The sequence below is a fragment of the Myotis nattereri genome (assembly GCF_964212035.1).
Source record: "Myotis nattereri genome assembly, chromosome: 14".
NCBI classification, from domain to species: Eukaryota; Metazoa; Chordata; class Mammalia; order Chiroptera; family Vespertilionidae; genus Myotis; species Myotis nattereri.
The window spans coordinates 61,238,079-61,261,663 of NC_138089.1; the positions used below are offsets into that span (position 1 = coordinate 61,238,079).

The 23,585-nt window shown below is 63.9% G+C and overlaps 1 protein-coding gene across 5 annotated transcripts; it reads right to left on the minus strand.

Moving 5' to 3' along the window:
* DHX30 (DExH-box helicase 30) lies at positions 1-20,315 on the minus strand (the record flags this gene model as incomplete). Of its 5 annotated transcripts, XM_081106326.1 has the most annotated exons (23): positions 1-324; positions 422-561; positions 638-741; positions 831-988; positions 1,092-1,251; positions 1,359-1,552; positions 1,622-1,703; positions 1,818-2,024; positions 2,250-2,425; positions 2,630-2,734; positions 2,814-2,889; positions 3,052-3,885; positions 4,098-4,250; positions 5,742-5,891; positions 6,154-6,274; positions 6,613-6,899; positions 9,224-9,334; positions 9,664-9,794; positions 13,015-13,043; positions 13,990-14,085; positions 16,198-16,250; positions 18,430-18,524; positions 20,269-20,315. In XM_081106326.1, 19 exons carry the CDS (start codon positions 13,019-13,021, stop codon positions 71-73), a joined length of 3,450 nt encoding a protein of 1,149 aa, XP_080962452.1. In that variant the 3' UTR covers positions 1-70. The 5 variants fall into 5 exon arrangements, with proteins under 5 accessions (XP_080962452.1, XP_080962449.1, XP_080962451.1 ...); XM_081106323.1 differs by lacking the exon at positions 13,015-13,043 and having other exon boundaries at positions 20,269-20,285; XM_081106325.1 differs by lacking the exon at positions 20,269-20,315 and having other exon boundaries at positions 18,425-19,108.
* Between the last annotated feature and the right edge of the window lie 3,270 nt (positions 20,316-23,585).

The window sequence follows — 23,585 nt, forward strand, 5'->3', positions numbered from 1 at the left end:
TCACAAGGGATAAATAGAACTTTATTTTAAATAAACATCTGCACTCTGTACACAGCCCTCAGAGCGGGGCTCAGTCGTCAGCCGCCTTGCGCACGTCGAAGCTGCCGCAGGGTCCCCGCAGCAGCTCCACCAGCAGGGCCAGCAGCTGCCCGTGCTCCTGCTGCACCTCGGGGGGCAGCGCGGCCAGCTCGCTGCGCAGGCTCCGCTCCACCATGCGGCCCAGGGCCCGGCGCAGGTCCCGCAGCAGCCGCACCGTGCGCGAGTCGCCCTCTAGCCTCAGCAGGTCGCTGTCGCTGAGCGAGATGGTGGCCCGGCGCCCGTCATCTGGGGAGGAAGGGACCAGGAGCCACGTGAGGCCAGGCCCGAGGACAGCCCAGCCCAAGTGAGGGGCGCGAGGGGCGCGAGGCCCACGGGCACCCACCACGGATGTGGACGTCCCCGTCGGTCAGGAGCAGCACGGCGAGGGGGTGCACCTGGGACGAGTCCCGGACAAAGACGCTGCCGTTGGACTTGACGGCCATGAAGTACGTCAGCCATCGGCTCCGCAGCCGCGTGGCCTCCCTGAGGAGGGAGGAGCTGGTGAGTCCCGCTCCTGGCCCCTCCAAGCGCCCCCCCCCAGCCTTCCCGGCCCCCCCACCTGTTGATGGTTGACTTGTGCAGCAAGATGTTGCCGGATTTGGTCCTGTACGTGACACTGTTGGGCTTGAACTTGCCCTGCCGGGTCACCTTGCCCTGCCGCACCTGCAGGTGACAGAAAAGGGCGGGCTAAGCCAGGAGCGGGGGGCGGGGGACGGAGGTGGTGCGTGGGCAGCGCCTCCCCAGGGCAGCACCTGGATGAGGTTGGGGTAGAGGCCCGCCATCAGCACGCCCTTCACCAGCTCCTCCTCCTCGCTGTACTCGTTGCACTGGGCGGAGGCCAGGGTGCAGTCCGAGGGCTTCCCCACCAGGAAAGCCTCGTAAATGTTCTCGGAGAACTGCTTGATGAGTCCTGGGGAGGCAACGCCGGGTGACTGGGGCCCCGAGACTCCGGGGGCCGGACAGAAGCCCAGCGCGGGGGTGGGGGGAGCTGGGGGCTATGGGCAGCCGCTGACCGTGGATGAAGCGCAGGCTGGGCGCGTAGAGCAGGTTCTCCTCCAGGTAGTTCTCGCGGGAGCTGCGGTCCTGCCAGCGCAGCACCTCCTCCCAGCCGGCCACCGCCCGCACGAAGGCCAGGTGGTCGCTGCCGCTGTCGTGGCTCAGCAGGGCCTTCACCTGGGAGGGGCGGAGCACAGGGGAGGGGCTGCAGGCGGCCACCCGAGGACAGGAGGAGGTGAGGGCCGCGAGGGAGAGCCAGAGGCCGGGGGAGGGGCTGGCCTGACCTTGTCCACCTCGGCGCGGTTCTGCAGGCTGCTGCTGAAGGGGTCCCGGGTGAGGCAGGAAACCACCACGAGCAGCGGGTGCAGGCACCGGAAGATGGCAGCCAGCACGATGGCCTTGGCCAGCCGGGGGTCCGTGGAGATGTGGGCCAGGCGCTGCCCCAGGGTGGTCAGGTACTCCCGCTGGTCCAGCACCCCTGCGAGAGCTCCGCGGTCAGACCCGGCCCTGGCAGCCACTCCGCAGCCCAGCGGCCCCGCCCACTCACCGATCTCCTGCAGCAAGATCACAGCCTCGTCCACCGCCTTGATGTTGGGGCTGTCCACGGCCTTGGAGAGGAACTCCACCGCCTGTGGCAGGAGCCAGCAGAGCTGTGAGCCTGCGCCCGGCTGACACCCGATGGCCCGCCCGCCTGCCCGCCCAGCGCCGTGCCGTGCCCCACCCCGCCCGCCCGCCCGGCGCACCGTCTTCTCGGGCATGTGGATCTTGGCCTGCAGCACCAGGTTCTCGAGGGGCGTGCGCAGGATCTCCGGCACTTGGAACGGGACCATCTTCTCCAGCCGGCTCCGCGGGAACAGGTGGTAAGCAAAGCCGGACTGGCAGCGGCCGGCCCGGCCCCGGCGCTGGATCACATTGGCTCGTGACACCCACACCGTCTCCAGGCAGGACACCTGGGAGAGGGGGCAGGTGAGCAGCAACACAGATGCCACAGGCCTGCCTCAGGGGCCCCCCGTGCCTGGCCGTCACCTCACCAACCCCCCTCCCCCACAGAAGCACCGCGACCCAGAAAGCGTGGTCTTGTTCAGACACAGCAGGCCCGAGGCTCACGGGGCAGGGCCACCTCACGGGGCAGGCCCGAGGCTCACGGGGCTGGCCGGGCCCGGGGCTGGGTGCACCTTGGTCTTCAGGTCGTAGCGCTCCTCCTTGTGCAGACCGCTGTCCACCACGTGCACGATGTCGTTGATGGTGATGGAGGTCTCGGCGATGTTGGTGGCCAGGACGATCTTGCGCACCCCGGCGGGCGGCTGCTGGAAGATGGCCCTCTGGTCCATCATGGGGATGTTGGAGTGCACTGCGGGCAGCAAGCACACTGCTTACGGCGCCGCTCCAGGGACCCCCCGTTCCCCACAGCGGGCTCAGGGGAGGCTGCACAGCCAGCAGGAAGGGTGCGGTCTGCGGAGACCCTGGCCCTCGAGTCCCAGCTGGGTCAGGCACCCCCAGGACGGGCGAGGGGCGAGGGGCGCCTGGGCCGTGCCGTGCCGCGACTGGCTCTCACCTGGCAGGATGAGGTACTTGCTCTCGTGCAGGCCCAGGGCCTCCTGCAGGCGCTGCTGCACCCCTTTGATCTCCTGCCAGCCCGGCAGGAAGCAGAGGATCCCACCTGTAAAGGGCCCTGCAGGCATGAGCTGCTGCTCCTCACCCACGCGCACGGGGGCACCGGGCAGAGCGGGAGCACCCACCTGGCTCCCCACGGGCATCGATGTGCAGAACCAGGTCGGTCACGAGGTCCAAGTCGAGCGCACATTCATCCTCAGACTGGGGGAGGAGAGGCCGCGGTCAGCCCGGGGCCAGGGCTCAGTGGGGCTGAGGCGGCTGCCGCTGCACCTGCCACCCGCACCGCCCCCCACAGCGGAGACCAAGGCCTGGAAGGCAACGTGCCCGGCCACCGGGACGAGCGGGCAGGGGGCGGCGCCTCACCTCGTGGTGCCGCCGGTGCGGGGGCGGCTGCTTCCCCAGCCGGGCCAGGATGTCCTCCAGGTAGTGCTCCTGGACGGGGAACATGAAGCCGGGCACCTTGACGACGGGGCAGCCCCCGAAGTAGCGGGAGAAGCGCTCGTTGTCGCCGGTGGCGCTCATCAGCACCAGCCGCAGCCCCGGGTTGAGGCGCTGCAGGCCCTTGAGCAGGATCAGCAGGAAGTCCGTGTTCACGTCGCGCTCGTGCACCTCGTCCACGATGACGTGGCTCACGCCCTCCAGGCTGGGGTTGCTCTGCAGCTTGCGCAGCAGGATGCCCACGGTGCAGAAGAGCAGGGCCCCGCCCCGCGCCGGCGGCTTGCTCTCCAGCCGCACCTGGAAGCCCACGCTCCGGCGCAGGGCGGGGCCCAGCTCGTGGCTGACGCGCTGCGCCACCGACACGGCCGAGATGCGGCGCGGCTGGGTGACGATGACGTTGCAGCGGGCGCCGCGGCCCTCCGTCACGTAGCGCTCCAGCAGCAGCTGGGGGATGCGCGTGGTCTTCCCGCAGCCCGTGTCCCCCGAGATGACGACCACCGGGTGCTGCTCGATGGCGCTGAGGATGGTGTCCCGATGCGGGTCCACGGGCAGCTGCGGGGCCTCCTGCCAGACGGGCCCTCGCCGCCGCCACAGCTCCAGCAGGCTCTGGCTCAGCCGCGCCTCCTCTGCCTCCGACAGGGGCAGGTAGGGCTTGCCGGTGATGGGGTCACTCAGGGGCCCCGCGTCCTTGCCCAAGGGCAGGATGTCATCGCTCTGCAGCCGCAGCTCCGGGGAGACCCACGTGTGATCCACAGGGCACTGGGGACAGGAGGCGAGCCAAAAGGTGAGCAACGCCTTCCTCCTCGCCCGCCACCTGCCGGCCCAGCCCCCAGGGCGCTCGTGGGCCAGGCTGAGCACCTGGGGCAAAGTGCTCCAGGCCCCGCCCAGTGGGAGACAAGGCGCCTGCTGCAGGGGGAAGCGCCGTCTGGAGAAGGCGAGGTGGCGGGGGCAGCGGGACGAGGTTCTCTCACCTGGTTCAGAAAGGCCTCGATCTTGCGGAGAATGGGCTCAGGCACCTGGATGGTACACGGCCGGCGCTGGTTCTCACCCAACTCACGCAAGGAGGCCAGGTTGTACATGGCGTGGGTGAGGGGCTCGTTGTTCCGGTCCACCAGGCCCAGGCTCTGCAGAGGGGACAGGGGCACCTCGTCAGGCCCCACCCGCCTGGCGCTGGCCCAGGTGGGCTCAGGAGCTCCAGGGGGCTGTGCAGAGCCACCCTTTCCTGAGAGACCTGGCTTCTAGGCTGACGTGATCCCGGAGGGAGAAGTTAGGAACCAGGGAAAGCAAATTACCCCCAACATTAGTTAATATTCAAGAAAATCAAGACCTGAGAACCCCCTGAGCAGCTGGAGCCCAGTCTCACCTCCACGAATACCCAACATCGACCCAGAGACAGATGCGCCCGGCCCCTTCCCGCCCAGGCTCCCTCGCCAAAGCCCACCCACCTCATGCCTGCACGGCACCAGCTCCATGGGCCCCCATCCTACAAGTGAGTGCGGGATTTCTATTTATGCGACTTGACAAAACAAGCCACTGGAGGGGAAACACTGGGCCCTCACTCCCTACACGCCCCACGCCAGCCGACCAGTGACAGGTACGACCCGCACCTCACCCCTGGGCAAGTGCGCACGCCAGTCCCCTCCCTGGTCGTGTCGCCACCCCCGTGATGTCTAGACTCTGCTCTCCCTCCAAAGCCCAGGCCCAACAGTCCCTCCAAGCTCATCCCTCGGGGCCAACCCCTCCTGGCGCCGGGCAGACCTCACGGGCAGGGACCTGGTCCCTGGACCACGGGAGGTGCCACCACAGCATCCCGGGAGGAGGCTGTCCTCTCGGGGCTGCATGTCACCCCGCCCCTGCCCAGGGCCAGCCCTCTGCCCCATGAGCACAGCGGTGGCTGGAGCTGCTCTTCTCGGGACAGGACTCCACCAGCCGGAGGCCTCTGGTCACCAGGGGTGCCTGTCGAGCCAGAGCTCAGACTTCCTGCACGTTCCCTCAGTGAGCGTCCTGCTCCTGAGCCCGGTCATGCCTCCCTCCCCCCGTGTTCCCTGTACCACCCCGTGCCCTTCCCGTCTCCACGCTCCGCACCCCATCGGCTCTATCTGGATGCAGCTCCGAGGGTTAGCAGGCCCTCGCGTAAAGCAGGCCCGCTTCCTGTCTTGCTCTGCAAACCCTGGGCTCAGAGCACTAACTTCCCAGGCACCACGACTTCACCCCACTTGCTGGGCCCTGCCGGCCCCAAGCCTCATGAGGAACTGCCCATGCCCTGATGGTGCCTGCTGTCCTCGATCCCAGATGACCGTCTGGTCGTTCCTTGTGGCCACAAGCCCAGGGTCACCAAGTCTGCCAGCGACAGGCAGCATTTCTCCAGGTCCATGCTCTTCAGAACGAGGGGCTGTCGCCTGCCGGCGTTCCCCGGTTCCGGCCTCAGTGCGACAGGCTGAGCTCCCAGGGCCCGTGGGGAGCCCTGCAGCAGCCTCAGCCTGACAAGCAAGGGCTGGACCAGGGACTGACCGCGGGGCCCAGGCCAGGGCTGCTGTGCCCGACTCACTTCCCGGCAAAGGGGACCGTCTGCCCGGCCGCCGGGGCCCCAGGACGTGTTCACCGGCCGGGCTCACCTTCAGCTTCTTGCAGGCCAAGGCCGCCGCCTTGTTCTCAGCCTCCGCCTTTCGGCGGCCTTTGGCCACGAAGGTCATGGGGCAGGGCCAGAGCAGCGTGAGGGTGGCCAGCTTGGTCTTGGTGCCCACGGTGTGAAACTGCATGAGGTTCTACGGGGAAGGAGACGGGGGGACAGGCAGAGTGAGCACCTCCAGGCAACAGGTGTGATGGCGCTGTGGGCAGAGCTGTCGTGGCTACACCAGGTGCGTCCCGGGAGCAAGAAGATCCCCCTGGGCAAGTCAGCCGCGCGCCCCCCACCCGCCACGCTCCAGCAGATATGGTCTCCCACTCCCAGTCCCCAGCCCACTCCGAGCCCGACTCCCACTCCGCACCTGCTGCTCCCCCTCCCCCCTCCTAGGAGACCCAGCTCACCTTAGCCGTGGAGGACGAGGTCGCGATCTGGATCACCTTGGCCAGAAGGTTCTTGGGAAGCGGAAACTGGGTCAGAGCCCTGATAGCACTGTCATCGTCTGTCATTTCAAGGGAACCCCCCCTGAGAGGACCAAAAGTTTAGGTGAATAAGTCTCTCTTCCCAGGGCCAGCCCCCCCCCCCCGTGCCCCCATCCCCCGGCTCAGCGTGGCTGATGCTCCCTCAGTCCCCCCACGTCAGAGGGCAGGGGGCAGGCAGGGTGGTTGCAGGGCCTCTGAAGGATGAGCCGTGCTGCTGGGCGCAAAAGCCCAGCACGAGCCCAGCCCCCGGCGGGGCAGGCACACCAATGGCTCCCGAGCCAGGCGAGGCGTGGGCGGGGCTTCCAGCTCAGAAAGGGCCCGGGAGCCCCCCACATTCCCCCGGCAAGGCCCCAGCTCCCCTGCACCCGCCGCCAGCTGCACCTGAGTGGGGTGTCCTGCTGGGTCAGGGACAGAAAGTCAGTGACATCGATGGTCCCCTCTTCTAGCTCTTCCTCCTCCTCCTCCTCTTCCTCTCGGCCCAAGGAGCGGGACAGGCCCCCAGGCCCCCCTGGCCGGATGCTCTCGGGATTCAGCTGCCGCCAGGAAGTGGGCGGCACGGCGGGCTCTGGGCGCCACCAGCTGTCGGCCGGGGAGCCGAAGCGGTCGGCCAGCACACGGTACTTGGCGGCATCAAACAGCTCGTTCCGGGGGCCCAGCAGGCCCCAGCCCTGGGGGGGGGAGGGGGCAGCATGAGGTCCGCGGCACCTTCACTCCTCGGCCTGCCTGGGACCTGCCCGGTCACACCCACGTCCCACCCGTCCCGCCTCAGGTCCGAGCACAGAGCCACGGGGACGCCTGGCTCCGACAGACGAGCGGCCAGGGAATCCTCACGCCTGTGGACAAAGACAAAAGCAAACAGGCCCCAACCCCACAGGGCAACAGGCACGTGAGCACGGCGACGAGGACTCCGAGCCCCACCGCACACGCCTGCCACCAGGGGCCGCGCTCCCGGGAAGGCCCGGAGGCCCCGGGAGCAACGGACGTGCGGGCGGCGTCATGGACGGTGGGAACAGGCTTCCGGTCCCTGCTCGGGGCAGCAGCCAAGCCTCCTGTGCTGGGAACTACCCGAGGCACGGACACGAAACCGTTATTTGTAACGTATTCGAGCGCCGCTGCTTCTAGAGAAAACACCGCACACGCCTGCGAGCCTGCTGGCCGCTGGGCATCGGTGGAGGCGAGAGCTGGTCCCGGCCCCAAGAAGCTCAGCACCCAGGAGGCAGAAGAGACATGCAGGCGACCAGGTGTAAGGGACAGAAGCGAGCGAGAAGCCAGAACAAGGAGCAGCGTGTGCCGAGAGCTTACTTCCGGGAAATCAAGTCGGGAGCGGCCAAGGGGCCAGCAGCGGCCACAGGGAGGCTCAGGACAAGCTGAGGGGCCACCCCCCTTCCAAACTCCTCAGGCTTCTGGAATAACCAGCTGTAAACTTTTAAAGTTCTATTCACAGCAATAAAAGCCAGAACCTACCGAAGATGAACTTAAGAAAGGTCCAGACTTTAAGTACAAAACTTGGCCAATGGGCCCACGTACAGGGAGACACGTGTTCCTGGATGGCCTGCTCCGACAGACGAGAACACGGAAGCCTAAACCCATGAAAGTGGCGAGGTTCCAAACAGAGTCTGGCAGCTTCTGGGCTTGACCAACTGTTTCTAAAGTTTGCAGACGAACAGATGCAGAACAGCAGGGCCTTCAGCAAGAGGGAGGGAGCAGGGCACCCACAGTCGTCCAGGGAGTGTGGGGTTCCACAGAAAGCAAATACAGCCCCCTCATGAGCGCACCGCTTACTAAACACACCTGGTTGCGGGGTGAGTGTGGGTGGGAGGGACCCGAAGAACTGGGGGGACAGATACTAGGGAATAAAAGGGCATGGTGTCCAGATACATAACAACTGTAACAGCAACCAACTCCCAACAGCCCAACTAAACAACGGGCACAAGACAGACCAGGCACTTCTCTGAGGAAGAAAACAAACGGCCAGGAAGCCCCTGAGAGATGCGCAGGCTCACGCTCACAGGGAAATGCCCGGCACAGCCGCAGTGAGACGCCCCCGCCAGGACGGCTGCTCACACTGAAGAGCAGGAGCAGCAGAGCCGCCGGTAAGGACGCGGGCGACGGGAGCGTGTGCTCGGCTGGTGAGAAGGGGAAATGGCGCAGCCACGGTGGACACCCATGGTGGGTTCTCAAGAAATGAAGCACAGAATTGCCATGTGATCCAGGGACTCCAATTCTGGGATGGAAACCAGGTCTCAGACACGTGTGCGTCGTGCTCCAGCAGAACTCACCGCCAAAGGCAGAAGCACCCCAATGGCCGCTGACGGGTGGTGGGAAGCAAATGTGGTCTGACCACAGCGGCCGGGGAAGGAACCCTGAGTCGCACCAGCACCGACGAGCCGCGAGGACGCTACGTTCAGTGAGAGGCCCGTCACAACAGGACGAATGCTGGGCGACCCACTACGCCAATGACGGAAGGAAACGCCCAGAAACCCAAGCAGGATGGCGGCGGCCGGGGGCAGAGTTTCCGTTTTGCAGAGAAGTCCTGGGGTGGCTGCACAGCAAGGTGCCTGTGCTGCACACGAACCTGTACACCGACTGCATTTCACCAGATCAATCACACAGACAGACAGGCTGTGAGCACAGGCAGGGACAGAAACGCTGGGCGGAGTGTGGGCAGGACTTGCAGGGCACGGTGGGGGTCAAAGTGCCTGCAAACTCCCAAAAGGAAGCATTAACTCCTCAGCTCAGCACCACGGGAACCGGGAACCACCCCTGGGCGGTGAGAAGCGGCCACCTCGCCTCCACTGTGAGTGAGGGACCCGTGGGAAGGACAGGCCCCACGGGGAGTGCTGGCCCCCGCTCCTCTCCGTCCTGAGGCCAGGGGCGTCGGTCACCACAGTGGGAAACCAGTCCCCACCCCCGTGGCTAACGCGCCAGGAGGGAGCCAGCCTCTCCCTGAAAGGCCACGGGAGCCGGCGGGCGTTCTCGGGGCGGGGGTCACCTTGAACAGCTGGCAGGCGGCGGCGGCAGCCTGCCGCTCGGCGTCGATCTTCTTGCTGCCATAGCCTTCCACCTCCACGCTCTTGGGCCACTTGATGTGGAGGGTGACCTTCTGGGGAGGGAAGGGGGGTCAGGGCCCTTGTGCTCCCAGCAGCAGATCCCAGGGAGAATCAGGAGCCCAGCGCGGACCGGCCCTGGGCAGAGGGCAGGCGGCCATCTTTACGCCGAAAACCTTCAGCAGGTTCGCCCGCCTGCTCCGGGCCCAGGACCCCCCCCCCCCAGCAGCCCCGTTGGCCGCCGGGGACCAGGGCCACGGAGACGGGCCTCCCCGCGCCCCTGGCCAGGCCCTTCTCAGCCGCCTTTGCTCAGACGGTTTCAATTCGGAAACGGCCCCCGAGACGGAGCAGCCGCGGGAGGGGGGCCGCTGGCCGTGCGAGTCACCTTTTTCTTGGGTCCGTTTGTGTGCACGTAGACGAGCTTGTCTTTCGCGTGTGAGATGCCCAGGGCCCTTCCGATCACGCTGTTGAGGAGGTTCTTGGGCTGCGGGAACTCTTTCAACAGGTCCCTGGAAGCTACGGGGGAGGAGGCGGCATTACCGCTGCTCTCGTTCTGAGCGCCCCGCGGGGTGTGGTCAGGGCCTGGGCTGGCGCTGAGGATGCTGGCGCTGACCCCACCCCCGGGAGCAGCGCAGGAAGGGGGGGGGGGGCTCGGCCACGTGCACGGCCCCGACCCCGAGGAGAAGGGCCAGGGACCGCACACCCAGGGGAGCCGCCGGCACCTTCCCACCCCCGTTCCCGGTCTGATCCGTCCGCTAAGGGACAGCGACGGGCAGAACCCGCGCTGCGGTCAAGGCGGTGCCAGGCCCCCCCGAGTCGGGCTATGGGGACGCCCCCTCCGCTGGGGCATCAGAGTCGGGGGGCCTCCCTTTCTTACTGGGGTCCCCGAGGGCGGAGCAGCCGGCCCTGGAGGGAGGGCCCCGAGGCCGCTGTCCGATCGGGGAGACAGAGGCCCTGCACCCGCCTCCGGCCCGGCCCGGCCCCGGCCCGAAGGGACCGCACAGGGCGCACCGCCCGCTCCGACCCCAGGCCGAGGGGGGACCGCGGTCCCGGCGGGTCCCTGGGGCCGGGCATCCGGGGACCCCGCGCACCCGGCCCCCAACGAGCCCCGCCGCCTCGCGGACACGCGCCCGCAGCGCAGGGACCGGCGGGGCGGCCCCGGTGTGAACGCGCGCTGGGCCCCGGGGGCGGAGGGCAGCCGGCTGTCAGTCCGTCCGCCCGTCCCGACGGCAGGGCTCTCCCGCCCCGCCCGCCCCGCGAAGGGCGCCGCTCACCGTGGCCCATGCCGTCCCCGCCGGGCGCCGCCCCTGCCTCGGCCGCGGCCGCCTCCTGCGTGGGGTCGGGGCCCGACGAGAAGCCGCGCGCGCGCCCCTGCCGCCCGGCCCTCCAGCCGCTCGGGGCGCGGGGGCCTGCGGGCCGCAGGCGCGGGGAGACGCAGGCAGCAAGGGCCACGAGCCTCCCGGCGGCCGCCATGGCGCTCCCGGCGGCCCCTGCGCCCCGAGCGGCTGAGGACCCGGCGGAGCGGACGGAGCGGCAGCGCCCCCTGCCGGGCGGGCGGACCCCGAGCCGCAGACGGGATGGCGGGAGGGGCTTCTCGTCCGGACGCAGACACTGTGGCCCCGAGAGCGCCGCCCCCAACGCCGGGGCCCGTGGGGCAGGGCAGGGCGGGGGAAGGGGGGCGGGGGCGCCGAGTGCGGGGCCGCCAGGCACCGGGCGGGAGGACAGGCAACCTCGGCAGCAACGACCTGGCCTCGAGAGGGGCCGCCACCCTCTGCACCCCCCGACCCTCTGCACCCCGACCCTCTGCACCCCCCGACCCTCTGCACCCCCCGACCCTCTGCACCCCGACCCTCTGCACACCCCGACCCTCTGCACACCCCGACCCTCTGCACCCTGACCCTCTGCACACCCCGACCCTCTGCACCCCGACCCTCTGCACACCCCGATCCTCTGCACCCCCCGATCCTCTGCACCCCGACCCTCTGCACCCCGACCCTCTGCACACCCCGACCCTCTGCACCCTGACCCTCTGCACACCCCGACCCTCTGCACCCCGACCCTCTGCACCCCGACCCTCTGCACACCCCGACCCTCTGCACCCCGACCCTCTGCACACCCCGACCCTCTGCACCCCGACCCTCTGCACACCCCGACCCTCTGCACACCCCGACCCTCTGCACCCCGGACCTTCCGCATGGCACTTGGATTGGCCACCAGCGGAGGCACCGGCTCCAGCAGCGCTTCCAGGGCCTGGGGCTGCCCCTCCCTCCACGGAGCCGCCACGTTCAGAAAACGGAGGGTCTGGGGGCGGAAGGGGACCGGCCCCGACAGAAAGGCCGCCCGCGCAGCCCTCCGCCCGGCGGCCCTGCTCTGCCCGGTCTGCTTGCAGGGAGGCCGGGCCGGAGCCGCTGGCTGTCCGCCGGGAAGCGGTGTGAGGGCCCTGACACCAGCCCCTCGTTCAGAACCACGTTTCAAACAGACGCGGCATCGGCCGGCCGGGGCGCCAGCACACGGGCTGGTCCTGGTCGGGCAGCTGCCGGCCCCTCCTCGCTCACCCGCGCACACCTCTCCCTAAAACCCGCTGCCCTCCGGGCCCTGGGCTGTGCCCAGCCTGTCAGACACGAGCTCCAGGCACAGCCAGCTCACCCCTGGCCTCGCCACCTGTCAGGGCCCCAAGCAGCTGCCAGAGCACACGGCACGCAGCCTGGAACAGCGACTCTGACCCTAAAAGAAACTGCCGACTCCACTTGGGGCCAAGGACCGAGAGGCTGTGGCCGGCCCTTCCTCTCCCCGCGTCCCCTGCCCCACGCTCCCCTCTGCCCGAGAGAGAGAAGGGACGTCCTGGCTCAGGGACCTCGCCACCCGCTCTGCACGGGCCTCCGAGAGGCGGCCGCTCTGGATCAAGCCCAGCGGCCAGCGCACGAAGCAGGGGAGGGTCTGAGGGCCCGTCCGCGGGAGGCCCAGGACAAGGCCAGGAGGAAGCCGACGGCCCAGGCGCAGGGCTTCTGAGGACAGGGTCTCGGCCAGCGTCTCCCGTCTGACCCCCCGAGCTCCACCCTTATGGTCAAAATGGCGAGAAATGGCCATGTGGTCGGCAACAAGGAAGGTGAGGGGACCAGCAGGGCGGGGCGGCCGCCTGACACCCCACCGTCCTCTGGCCTCCCCGCTCTCGCTCTCTCGGTGGAAGGCACACGGCGGGAGGCCAGGCCCAGCCCCGCTGCTTTCTAGGCTGCGCCCCAGGCGAGTGGGTGGAGGCGGAGGCGGCTCAGAGGGGAGGTGTTTATCCCGGTACCTGGGACGCGCCCCGGCCAGAGGCGGGCTGGGGAGAAGGTGAGAGTTTTCAATCCCAAATCTGACTCGACGGCCCCGGACACCGTGACCGACCAAGTGACCACGATTCTGAGCGGCTCTGCTGCCTGAGCAGAGGCTGCTCCGGCCGCCCCTTCCTTCGAGGGCGGGGGCAGAAAGGCCCGCACGGGGGACCAGGAGGTCCTGCTTCTGATGAAGAACCCAGACAAGAGCCCTTCCTGGCGGGGGCGGGGCGGGCAGAGACGCATTCACCCATGGGCGCCAGCTGGGGGCGCTGCGAGGAGACCCTGGGCTGGGGTCTGTGCTCCCTGGGGCTAAGGGGGGCCTGCTGGCCCCCAGGCGGCGGCCTTGGCCTCTGGGTGGGCTCAGCCCCAGACAACCACCTGCGAGCGCGGCCACAGCACGTCTGACGCTCAGAGCCACTCACCTGCCATGTTGGAAATGTTAACGTTCAGCCTTTTCGAGTTACAGGGCATTTTAAGAAAGAAAAAAAAAAGGGCGATCAACTCTTGCTTTGGCAACGGTAGGGGCGGCGTTTCTCTAAAACCCCAGTCAATGGTCAGAGGGGCCGGAAATGCTTATCTAGACGCTGTCCACAGGGCCCCGGGCGGAGGGCAGTGCCTGAAGCCGCTGGGACACGGGTGTCTGCTGGTGCTCCCTGCGCCCTGCCTGCGCTCCTGGCCTTCAAAGCACTGAGGGACGGACAGAGCCTGGGGGACGGGCAGAGCCTGGGGGACGTGCTGTCTCCAGGAGGCAGACCCAGGACTGAGAGGTTCTTCCCGAGGCCCCTGGGAGGGCTGACAGGCAGCTAAGGGCGGGGACAGCCACCGGGAGCCCTGAGGCTCCGGGCAGAGGCGCTCCCAGGGTCCCCCCACAGGGCCTGCCCTGGCACCACGGGGCCTGAGGCGAGCTGTCCCCTGTCTGGGCTCTGACAGTCTCCTCCACCAAAAGGGACTGAGAGGCAGGTGTTCATGCCAGTCAAGCGCTTGGAGGGGCCGGGAGCAATGCGCCGGGATCCCCCACGCCTCGAGGGAGGGCACTGGGCCAGTCAGGGTGCTCTGCTCCGGCCCCGCCCGAGCGCCCTGCACTTGGGGGCCACCTGAGCCAGGGCTGCCAGGAGAGGCGAGCCTCCGGGTTCTCCACACTGCTGCCCAGCGTCTGGACTGGACTGGGCTTCACTCCGGCTCTCACAGGAGGCCCAGAGACCGGAGGGTCTAAGCCAGGTGGCCAAGGGTCATGAGACAACCCAAGCCTTCCCCGTGACCTCACCGCAGGCTCCGACTGCTCTGCTAACCCCGCTCTCCTCACTCGCTTCCCAGAGGCCCTGGCCTGGCCCCGGCTGCCCGGCTGCCCCCCCCCCCAGAGCCCCGGAGCTGGTGATGGAGCCAGGCTCCTCCCTTACCTCGACAGATGGTCCCTCCGGGGGCAGGGTTGACACACATGGGTGGGAGGCGGGGTGGGGGGAGTTTGCACTGACGTTGCCTGTGCTGGGCCCGATCTGGGGAGAGAAAGAGGGCATCAGGGTGGCACCGACCCCGAGCTGACTCGCCCAGAACATCCGTGAGGGGCTCCGGGCTGCTGGGAGGTCTCAGGAGCCGGTCATGGGTTCTGAGAAAGTGTCCCCCGTGCTGCACAGGGAAGGGTTGTCGCCTCCTAGGGACCCCTCGGTGGCGCTCAGAGCCCTCCCCGCTCCCGGTGCCTTTGCCACCCTGAGTTCAACGCCCGCCATGGACGGCTCCGGTGCTGAGCTGTGAGGACGAGCCGGGACAACAGCTGAAAACCAAAAGGCCACGTCCCCGGCCAGGCCCCGCCTGTCTCCCCGTGACGGTTCTGCCGGCACCGCTGTGGGTTCCCGGATGGCACTGCGGGCACCAGATCTCTGCTCTTTCCTCTGGGAACGGGCAGAGGGGCCCCGGACTGCTGGGCGCCCCGAGAGCCCAGGCCAGGCGCACACTTGGCAGCCCTCCCTCCCTCTAAGCTAGTGGGTCGCCATCCCAAATGTCTGCACTTGGAGACTAAACCCTGCTTCTCCAGCGGCCTTTCCAGGACATTCTAAGAAGTCCCAAACGTGTGACACACGAGAGCTACAGTCAGGACCCACCGCCTTCCATGGGGAGAGGGGTTGGGGTCTCTAAGACCCGCTGGATGGGGACAAGGGGGAGCCGTGCTGGCCTGGGGAGGAGCAGGAGGGGCAGGGACACCACCCCCTCCCCCGCCCCCGGGAACAGCCTGCTCTGCACAACGATGCCCATCTCTTCTTCTTTTTAAAATATATTTATTTTTACTGATTTCAGAGGAAGGGAGAGGGGGAGAGAGAGAAACATCAATGATGAGAAAGTCATCAACCGGCCGCCTCCTGCAGCCCCCCCACTGGGGATGGAGCCCGCAACCCGGGCCTGCGCCCTGACCAGAACCAAACCGTGCCCTCCTGGTTCCTAGGCTGATGCTCACCCACTGAGCCTGTGGCCTGGGCAGTGATGCCCGTTTCTACAACGTAAAGTAGCTTCTCGATACCCAAGAGCTCTTGCTCCCGTGCAGTTTCTGAGGCATGAGAGCTGGGAGAGCAGGAGGAGAATATAATTTTGAGCAGGAAAAGCAAAAGCCCTTTCAGCCATGTTTTCCCAAAATTAGAAGGGAGTTTCCCTAGAGCCGTGGTTGGCAAACTGTGGCTCGTGAGCCACAGGCGGCTCTTTGGCCCCTTGAGTGTGGCTCTTCCTAAGCCTGAGGAGGACCCTAATTAAGTTAATAACAATGTACCTACCTATATAGTTTAAGTTTAAAAACCTTGGCTCCCAAAAGAAATTTCAATCGTGCTGTTGATATTTGGCTCTGTTGACTAATGAGTTGCCGACCGCTGGCCTAGAGAATCAAGGTGGTCGGTGCAGTGTTTTTAAAGATTTTCATAACAACATGCTGGGGGGAAAGAGCACGTATCTGCACTCAGGGCCTCCTCCCCCGGCTCCCAGGGGCTCCCCCCCCCCCAAACTGGCAGCGCTGTCCTCGTGACCACGCTCGTCCTGGGCTGCGGCCTCGGGTCCAGGCGCATGGCTGTGGCCTTGCTGCCGCGATGCCGTCGTCCCCGGGCCCTTCCGGCCCAGGCGTGCTGGGCAGACACCCGCCCACAGAGGCTTCTGGAGCAGAGCGCCAGGACCCAGGTGTGTCTCGGCCGATCCCCGCGCAGGGCCCACCTCAGCCCGCCGCTCCTGCTCCCAGAGGGCCCTCGTTCACGCCCAGGGCCGCGGGTTTAACGGAGGACAGGATGTGAGGACACGGAGGATCTGGGGAGGCACTTCCAGTCATCGGGCAAAGCGGCTGTGACCCCAGCCCCCCCACACCCTCTCCTGCCGCCCGGAGCTGTTTCCAGGCTGTGCTGCCTGCAGAGGACCAGCCCGCTCCTGGTGGTCTGACTGACGGCACCACAGCCGAGAGAAGCAACCTGTCCAGATGCTGGCAAAGGCATCACCAGGCCCTTTCCAGGCACATGAGCTCCAGCGGGAGGGACACAGCGCGGTGGGGTCCCACGCCACAGACCCAGCATGGCCCCTCCCCCCCAGGGACTCACGCTGGGGCCGGGGAGGCGGGCACAGGCCACAGCACCGGCCGCTCTCACCTTTTCTGAATGAGTCCAGGCTGAACATCTCTGGCAGGAGGGAAGCTGGAACCCTAGAAAGAAGCGCGGCCAGAGGCAGGGTCAGTGTCCGCCCAGGGCCCTCCGGGGAGACCTCGGCAGCAGAGAGGACCCGGGACTGAAGGAGCTGCCCCGACCCGACCCGAGGGAGTGGAGCTCTGCGCCCAGGAGCCCGGCTGCCCCCGGCCGAGGGGGAGGGCCACCGCCACGCGAGGGCGGCAGGCTGTGCTCCTTCCTCCCCGGGAGCTCTCCTCCGTCCTGCAGTCCGAGGCCCTGCCACAGAGGCGATCGCTTCCTCGCGGACCCAGAGGCCCCGCTCCAGGAGCCCTGCCTTCCTGGGACCTCCAGGAGCTTCCACGGGACCCCTCTCCTGGGCGTCGGGGGCTGGGCTGCCGCCTGCCCTGCGGACAAGCGGTTGACTGGGCTTTCGCAGAAGCCAGGTCAGCCCCTCGGGGCGGTCAGTCCGCCAATGCACAGCCGCCGGAGATAACAGACGGGGAGTTATTGCTGGTCAGTACACTGAACTGAGGAAGCTACCTAGCGACTTAGAAGAAAGTAACACCTCTGGTTGAACAATTTTGTTTTAAAACGCAGTTAAACTCGGGACGATCGATGTTTTCAATGACGCGTTTTCTGGGGCCGGTGCAGTAACAGTACGTGGCCTTCGTCGGAAACGTCACCCACGCCTCAGCAAAGCAGGAGGGGGTCGGCCTTCCCAGGCGTCTGCTGGGCTGGGCGCCTGCCCCTGCCCACGGTTCCCTCTCCCTGTGGGTCACGGGCGGTGGGGGTGCAGGGCTGACCGCCGAGTCTCTTAGGTCCACGGCAGGTCTGCCCTGGTGCCCTCCTCCCCCCAAGAGATGCTGGGAACTTCAGCCGCTAGGATATGGCAGCTCAGAGAGAAAACTTCAATACAATATCAACAAGGATTCAATTTACTTTAAGAAATTACATTCCATAGATTCCTTCTGTCCAAAAAAAAAAAAAAAAGGTGTAATTTGAGATTCTAACTCCATAGAAAACCTGAATATTATAAAATGTAAAATATCTAAGTGATTATTTAAGAAACAATACTTTCTCACCAAAAAATTGTAAGTTAATTTGCTTGTAAATAGACTTCTGGTTTTGCTTTTTTTAAAAGTCCCCAGTCCTCTCCATGCCAATACTAACTCATATAACACTATCTTTTCCTGTATCAAAAAATACAGTATGATAGTCAAGATCTTTTTAAAATACTGATTTTAGAGAGAAAGAGAGAGAGAGGGAAAGGAATAATGAGGAAGGGAGAAAGAGAGAAATATCAGTTTGTTGTTCCACTTATTTATGTATTCATTGGTTGATTCTTTTTTTTTGATTGATTTTTTACAGAGAGGAAGGGAGAGGGATAGAGAGTTAGAAACATCGATGAGAGAGAAACATCGATCACCTGCCTCCTGCACACTCCCCGCTGGGGATGTGCCCGCAACCCAGGTACATGCCCTTGGCCGGAATCGAACCTGGGACCCTTGAGTCTGCAGGCTGACGCTCTATCCACTGAGCCAAACCAGTCAGGGCCATTGGTTGATTCTTGTATGTGCCCTGACCAGGGATGGAACCTGCAACCTTCGCGTATTGGGATGACACTCTAACCAACTGCCAGGACCCAAGATAGGATCTTAAAGAAAAAAAAAAAAAGATCTTTTATTGGTGATATTTTACAGCGATCAAAAGAAAGCTGCCTTCCTCATTGGAAACCTTCAAGGTTCAGAGTTTGTCTTCAATAGTTTAGAGAGAAGTAAAATAATAGAGTATCAGGTTTTGCACAATGAAACACTACTTAACTCCAGGAAGAGTCACTATGGGATGCTTCAAGGACAGAGAGCTTCCATAATGACTAATTAAAAATGATACCCTGGCCCTAGCCATTTTGGCTCAATGGATAGAGCGTCGACCTCCAGACAGAAGGGTCCCAGATTCGATTTCTGGTCAGGGCACATACCAGGGTTGCAGGCTCCATCCCCAGTGGGGGGCGTGCAGGAGGCAGCCGATCAACAATTCTCTCATCGTTGATGTTTCTCTCTCTCTCCCTCTCCTTTCCGCTCTGAAATCAATAAAATATATTTTTAAATGACACCCTTCGTCCCAGTCACAAGTGAATGTAATTCACAAATGGCTGCTTTACAGTGTCTGAGCCCGAGGCCCACCACTGCCTTGTGCCTGGGGCTAAACTCACCTTACCTTACGAGAGCAGTGAAGACCTCAGCTTCTGCAGGCGTCGGAACTGCAGCTGAACTCCCTCCTTGCTATTCCTCATCACGAGGCTGGGCCTCCTCCTGGGAAGTACAAGGCAGGGTCACTGAGAGATGCGCCCCCCCTCCGGGAAGGAGAGTGGCTCCATCCCTGAAATTCACTTACTACCTCCGGCAACAAGGACAAGTTTGTTAGTGGCACGAAACACACATGGAGACACTGGCCTCGCTTCACGACCTGCCACGACCCACTCTAGACTCACCAAACCGTGAGCTGCCCTAAGTCATCACCTCTACCAGGCCAAGGGCGAGCCCTCCTGGCAGAGGGGCCGGGAGTTCCGAAAGGCTTCCTCCAAGCCCAGAGCACAGCTGCGGCAGCTTGGAGTTCTGCTGCCACCAGGACTAAGGCTCATCACCCAAGGCAGGTAAAGCAGCCGTGGAGTTTGGGGAAATAACAACGAGGCCTTGAGCACCATTTTCATAGTTTCCCAGGCAGGAATTCTCTCCCAGAGGTTACACAACTGGCCCAGGACCCCGCAGCTGCCTCGGGGCAGAATGCAAACAGGCAGTTAGGGACTGAGCTCCGAAAGCGGTCCTGGCTTACCCTACACTAATTCCCCTCCGAGCTGCGCCCAGTTGGCCCCTGGGTGTTTGAAATAACATTGGATAATAGCATCTTCAAGAGCTGAAAGGCGCCGGAAGTGTCCAGGGATAAACTCTGAACCACAGCTACGGAAGTTAAAACACATGGAGAGTGAACACCTTTTGGGGGTATAGGCATACCCCACGCAGGTTGAAAAAAAAATGCAGCAAAGAATGTATTTGCTGCACCTTAAACAGCTACAGAAATAGCACCATCCTAACCCCTAAGAACTAGGGGGGAGGGGGAGGGGGGAGGGGAGCGGCCTCCTGGAAACTCCAAACCTCCAAGATGTAAGTGTAAATTATACCATGTGGTCAACACCCACAATGACAGTGGGTTACTTCTTCCAAAGAAACTGCCAAAGGAAACCATCAATGTCTCGTTTATTCTGCCCAGCTAGGTTGCAAGCAAAAACGGGTGGAGAGCCTGCAAGTGGCCATCTGCGGTCCACCTGCTCCAGGGCACGGCAAGCCCCCATGGGCTGGGGGTGCAAAGTGGGACCCCCCTGCTTTGCAAAATCACAACGAAGGGGACGGATGCTGCGACAAGAAGACTAGCGAGGCAGCGTGCTAGCGCCATCCTCCTGGCTTGGGGGGCTCTGAGGCCCCCTGGGCTCCAGTTCACTGCAAACAAAGAACCCAAATGCATGACCACCAGCAGACAAAGAACACCTCACCCCTTGGCTTCCCCCGTGACAAGGTGGGTGCACAACGGGGCAAACCGGGGGGGCCAGATTGCACCAGGCCTCCCTTTGGGCGCACGGCCCAGGCCGCGCGGGGGGCACACAAAGGTCCCAGAGCACTCCACGGGCTCCCTCCAGGCCCGGCCTCGGGAAACGGAGCATCCCCGGAGGCGGAGGCGTCGATGCGCCAATGAAGCGGCCTCTCCCGCGGCCTCAACAGAGCCCCTGGCTACCAAGCCCGCCCCAGCGGACCTGCCTGGCCCCCGCCCCCGCCCCGGCTCCATGGCAACGGCAGGCCGAGGCCTGGCTGCCCACGGCTCGGCCCAGCCGGCTTCCCGGGCAGGCCTAGGATGCCCGGCCTGCTCCCCGGGCCCGCCCGCCTCTCCGCCCCACTCTCCGCCGAGCCGACGGTCGGACTCGGACCCCGCCTCGCGCCGATCATCCCCGGCCGCGGTAAGCTCCTCCAGGGGGCACCGAAGAGGAGAATAAAAAGCCCAATTCACCTGTTGTTACAGATGTGAAACAAGCCTCGATGCACCGCGCATGAGCCGCGGGCCCCCCCGTAACCACGGCCGGACTACAACTCCCACCAGCGGCAGCGCGGGAACTTCCGGGTCCCGAGGCGGAAGTCCCGCCTGCCGCCCCGGCGCGCCCCGCCCCTCACTCCGGTCCCGCCTCCCGAGTCCGCCCATAGGTCTCAGCGGCTCTGGAGCGGGTCCCTGTCTTGGGGTTCGCAGGGGTCGCCTGACCGGAGAACGGCCTACCCGCGGCCAGACCCTGGCGCCGGGCCCAATAGGGGGCGGCGGGGCAGGCGGGGCCGGACTTCCGGCCGAGCGGCGTTGGGGGCGCACGGGAAGCCGTGGGGTCGCCTGGCGCTGCACGTGGCCGCGCCTCTCGGGGCCCCGCAGCATCCGGCGGAGTGAGAGCGGGCGGAGGCCTGGGCCCCGCGCCCCCGGTGCGAGTGAGGGAACCGGCCGGGTCAGGGCTGAGCCCGGACGAATCCAGCTCGGCCCGGGCTCCCGTCTGCTGCCCCCCCAGCTCGTGGCCTCGCCTCCTCTCTGCTTCGGACCCCGAGGTTGCAGGCGGCTCGGGGGGACGTGCGGGCGCGGTGCACAGGCACACGCCGGGGGAAGGGCCGGGGCTGGAGCTGGAGTGCGGCGCCCGGCCGTCCCCCGGGAGGAAGGGCATCGTCCCCGCTGCGAGCCGGCCCTTTGGGTGCGGCTCCCGTGCGCTCAGTGGGAGCCAACGCGGAAAGGAGGGAACAGGGTGGGTGGCTTGGAGCCGCGCCGGGATCTCACAGCCGGGAAGCCGTGGACGCTGCTTTTCGGGGTGGAGTAGGACTCGGTGCCATCTCCGTCCTCCTTGTCCAGACGAGCTCGATGAGTGTTTATGATGGTCCTCGTTCGCACGGCAGGAGGGTGGGAGGTGGGCATGGGGCATCATTCATTCAAGCAATTGTCCCCCGGGGTGAGTGACGGGGCCGTTGCTGAGCAGGTGGAGAGGGTACCGACACCCTGACCTCAGGGCCTGAGGTTAGAGAAGATGAACACATGGTGGGAAGCAAATCAGAAGCGGTCCGTGCCCGGCTGGCGGGGCTGGCGGCTGAGCTTCGCCAACTTAGGAACCAGGAGGTCCCGTTGGATCCGGGTCCGGGCACGTGCCCGGGCTGCGGGCTGCATCCCAGTGGGGGGCGTGCAGGAGGCGGCCGATCCATGATGCTCTCTCTTCATTGATGTTTCCTCCTTCCTGTCTGAGATCAATAAAAATATGTATTTTTAAAAAGTGATAAATGCTGGAGAGGAAATACGAAGTGTTAGAGGGTTCCAGAAAAAGGAGTGTACTCTTGGCACAGCGGGGAGAAGGGACCGTGTGAGCAAGACATCGGAGGCGGACGGGGCAAACCCTGAGGGATGCACGCAGCACCGGGGGACCTGGCGGCTGGGGGGTGCAGCTTCCGGGGAGACAGACCGAACAGAGTAGACTGCTATGCTGGGAGATTTTGACTAATTGTAATCAAAACAATTTTACAGTTCTAAGTAGGAGAGTAAAAGAACTGCTTTTAGAAAGTGAATTAGCTAATTTTTTAAAAGAAATCCTCACCCGAAGATATTTTTCCACCAATTTTTAGAGAGAGTGGAAGGGAGAGGGAAAGAGACATCAGTGTGAGAGAAGCACATTGGCTGATGGCCTCCTGCAGAGGCGACCAGGGCCGGCCCGGGATGGAGTCTGCAGCTGCGGCGTGTGCCCTGGATGGGACTCTAACCGGGGACACTTCTGCAGGCTGGTGCGCCTTCACGGAGCCGACCGGCCAGGGCTAACAGCTAATGTTAGGGAGGTTGTTCTGGACGTGTGAGCGGGTGGAATTAGCCGGGAAAGGAGAAGCTCGGGTGCTGATTAGATGAGAGGTAATGGATTGAACGCCACCCACCAGAGAAAAAGGCGAAAAGGCAAGATGGCAGAGCTCTAGGCTGCTCCGCCCCAGGGGACCAGAAGGGTTATAGCCGTGAATGTAATTAAGAGACAGAGTTGGAGACACGGATTCAGCTCCAAACACATCGTGTTTGAAATGCTGTGAATTCAGTGATAGAGACCCACCCTCACCCCCAAGGAAACTCTAACCCGGGAGAGAGGCTGCCAAGTCTGAAAACCCACGGGAAGTCCGGCAGAACAGGCACCCGCGGAGCAGTCTCAGTATTCTAGCTTTTTTCGTTTTCTTTTTCTGTTTACTTTAGCTTTTTGCACGTGTTGTGTTTGTAGTTTTCTTTCAGAAGATCCTTTCCTTATTCCTGAGCCTGAAACTACCTTTAACGAACAGCTGTGTCTGCTCAGAGGCGCCTTGTATTAAGGTGGGTGCTCGTCCGCGTATCTTCCCCTCCCTCCCTCATGGCTCACCTCTCGTTTCCTGGTAATTTCCTTAGCGCTGCCTCGTTTTCCTCCCTGTGTCCAGTCTCCAGGCTTTGCTACCTGCTCCTTCTGCAGAAGTAGGAGATGGGAGTGACAGACCATCACCTTTCCTGGGATGCAATGAACGTGGTTATAAAATCCGTCATTTTTGACAGAGGCTCTCGTTTATGTCTCCGGCCAAATTGTACAAGCCAGCTATTCTCAACCTATGAAATGTTTATTAGCAAAACTGGAAAGAGCATGTGTAGCTTCCAGGCCGTTTTTCTGCCAACGCTGTTAACCATGGTACTGCCCAAGGACCAACATACAGGCTTTTTAAAAAATGGGGATGAGCCGAAACCGGTTTGGCTCAGTGGATAGAGCGTCGGCCTGCGGACTGAAAGGTCCCAGGTTCGATTCTGGTCAAGGGCATGTACCTGGGTTGCGGGCATATTCCCAGTAGGAGATGTGCAGGAGGCGGCTGATTGATGTCTCTAACTCTCTATCTCTCTCCCTTCCTCTCTGTAAAAAATCAATAAAATATATTTAAAAAAAAATAAAAATGGGGATGTGCCCTGGCCGGTTCGGCTCAGTGAATAGAGCTTCGGCCTGCGGACTGAAGGGTCCAGGGTTCGATTCCAGTCATAGGGCATGTCTCCTCCCTGGCCCAGGTCGGGGTACACGGAGGAGGCAACCAATCGATGTGTTTCTCTCACATCGATATTTTTCTGTCTTTCCCTTTCTCTTCCACTCTCTTTAAAAAATCAATGGAGAAATATCCTCAGGTGAGGATTTAAAAAAGTAAATAAATTATGGATTGGTTTTGGGTGTTACCGCTTGGTGCGTTAGACAATCATAATTTACCTAGTGTTCCCCTGGACGTTTGTATGACCCAACTTTTCATGTTTCACTGACTACACTGGACCCCATTTTGGGC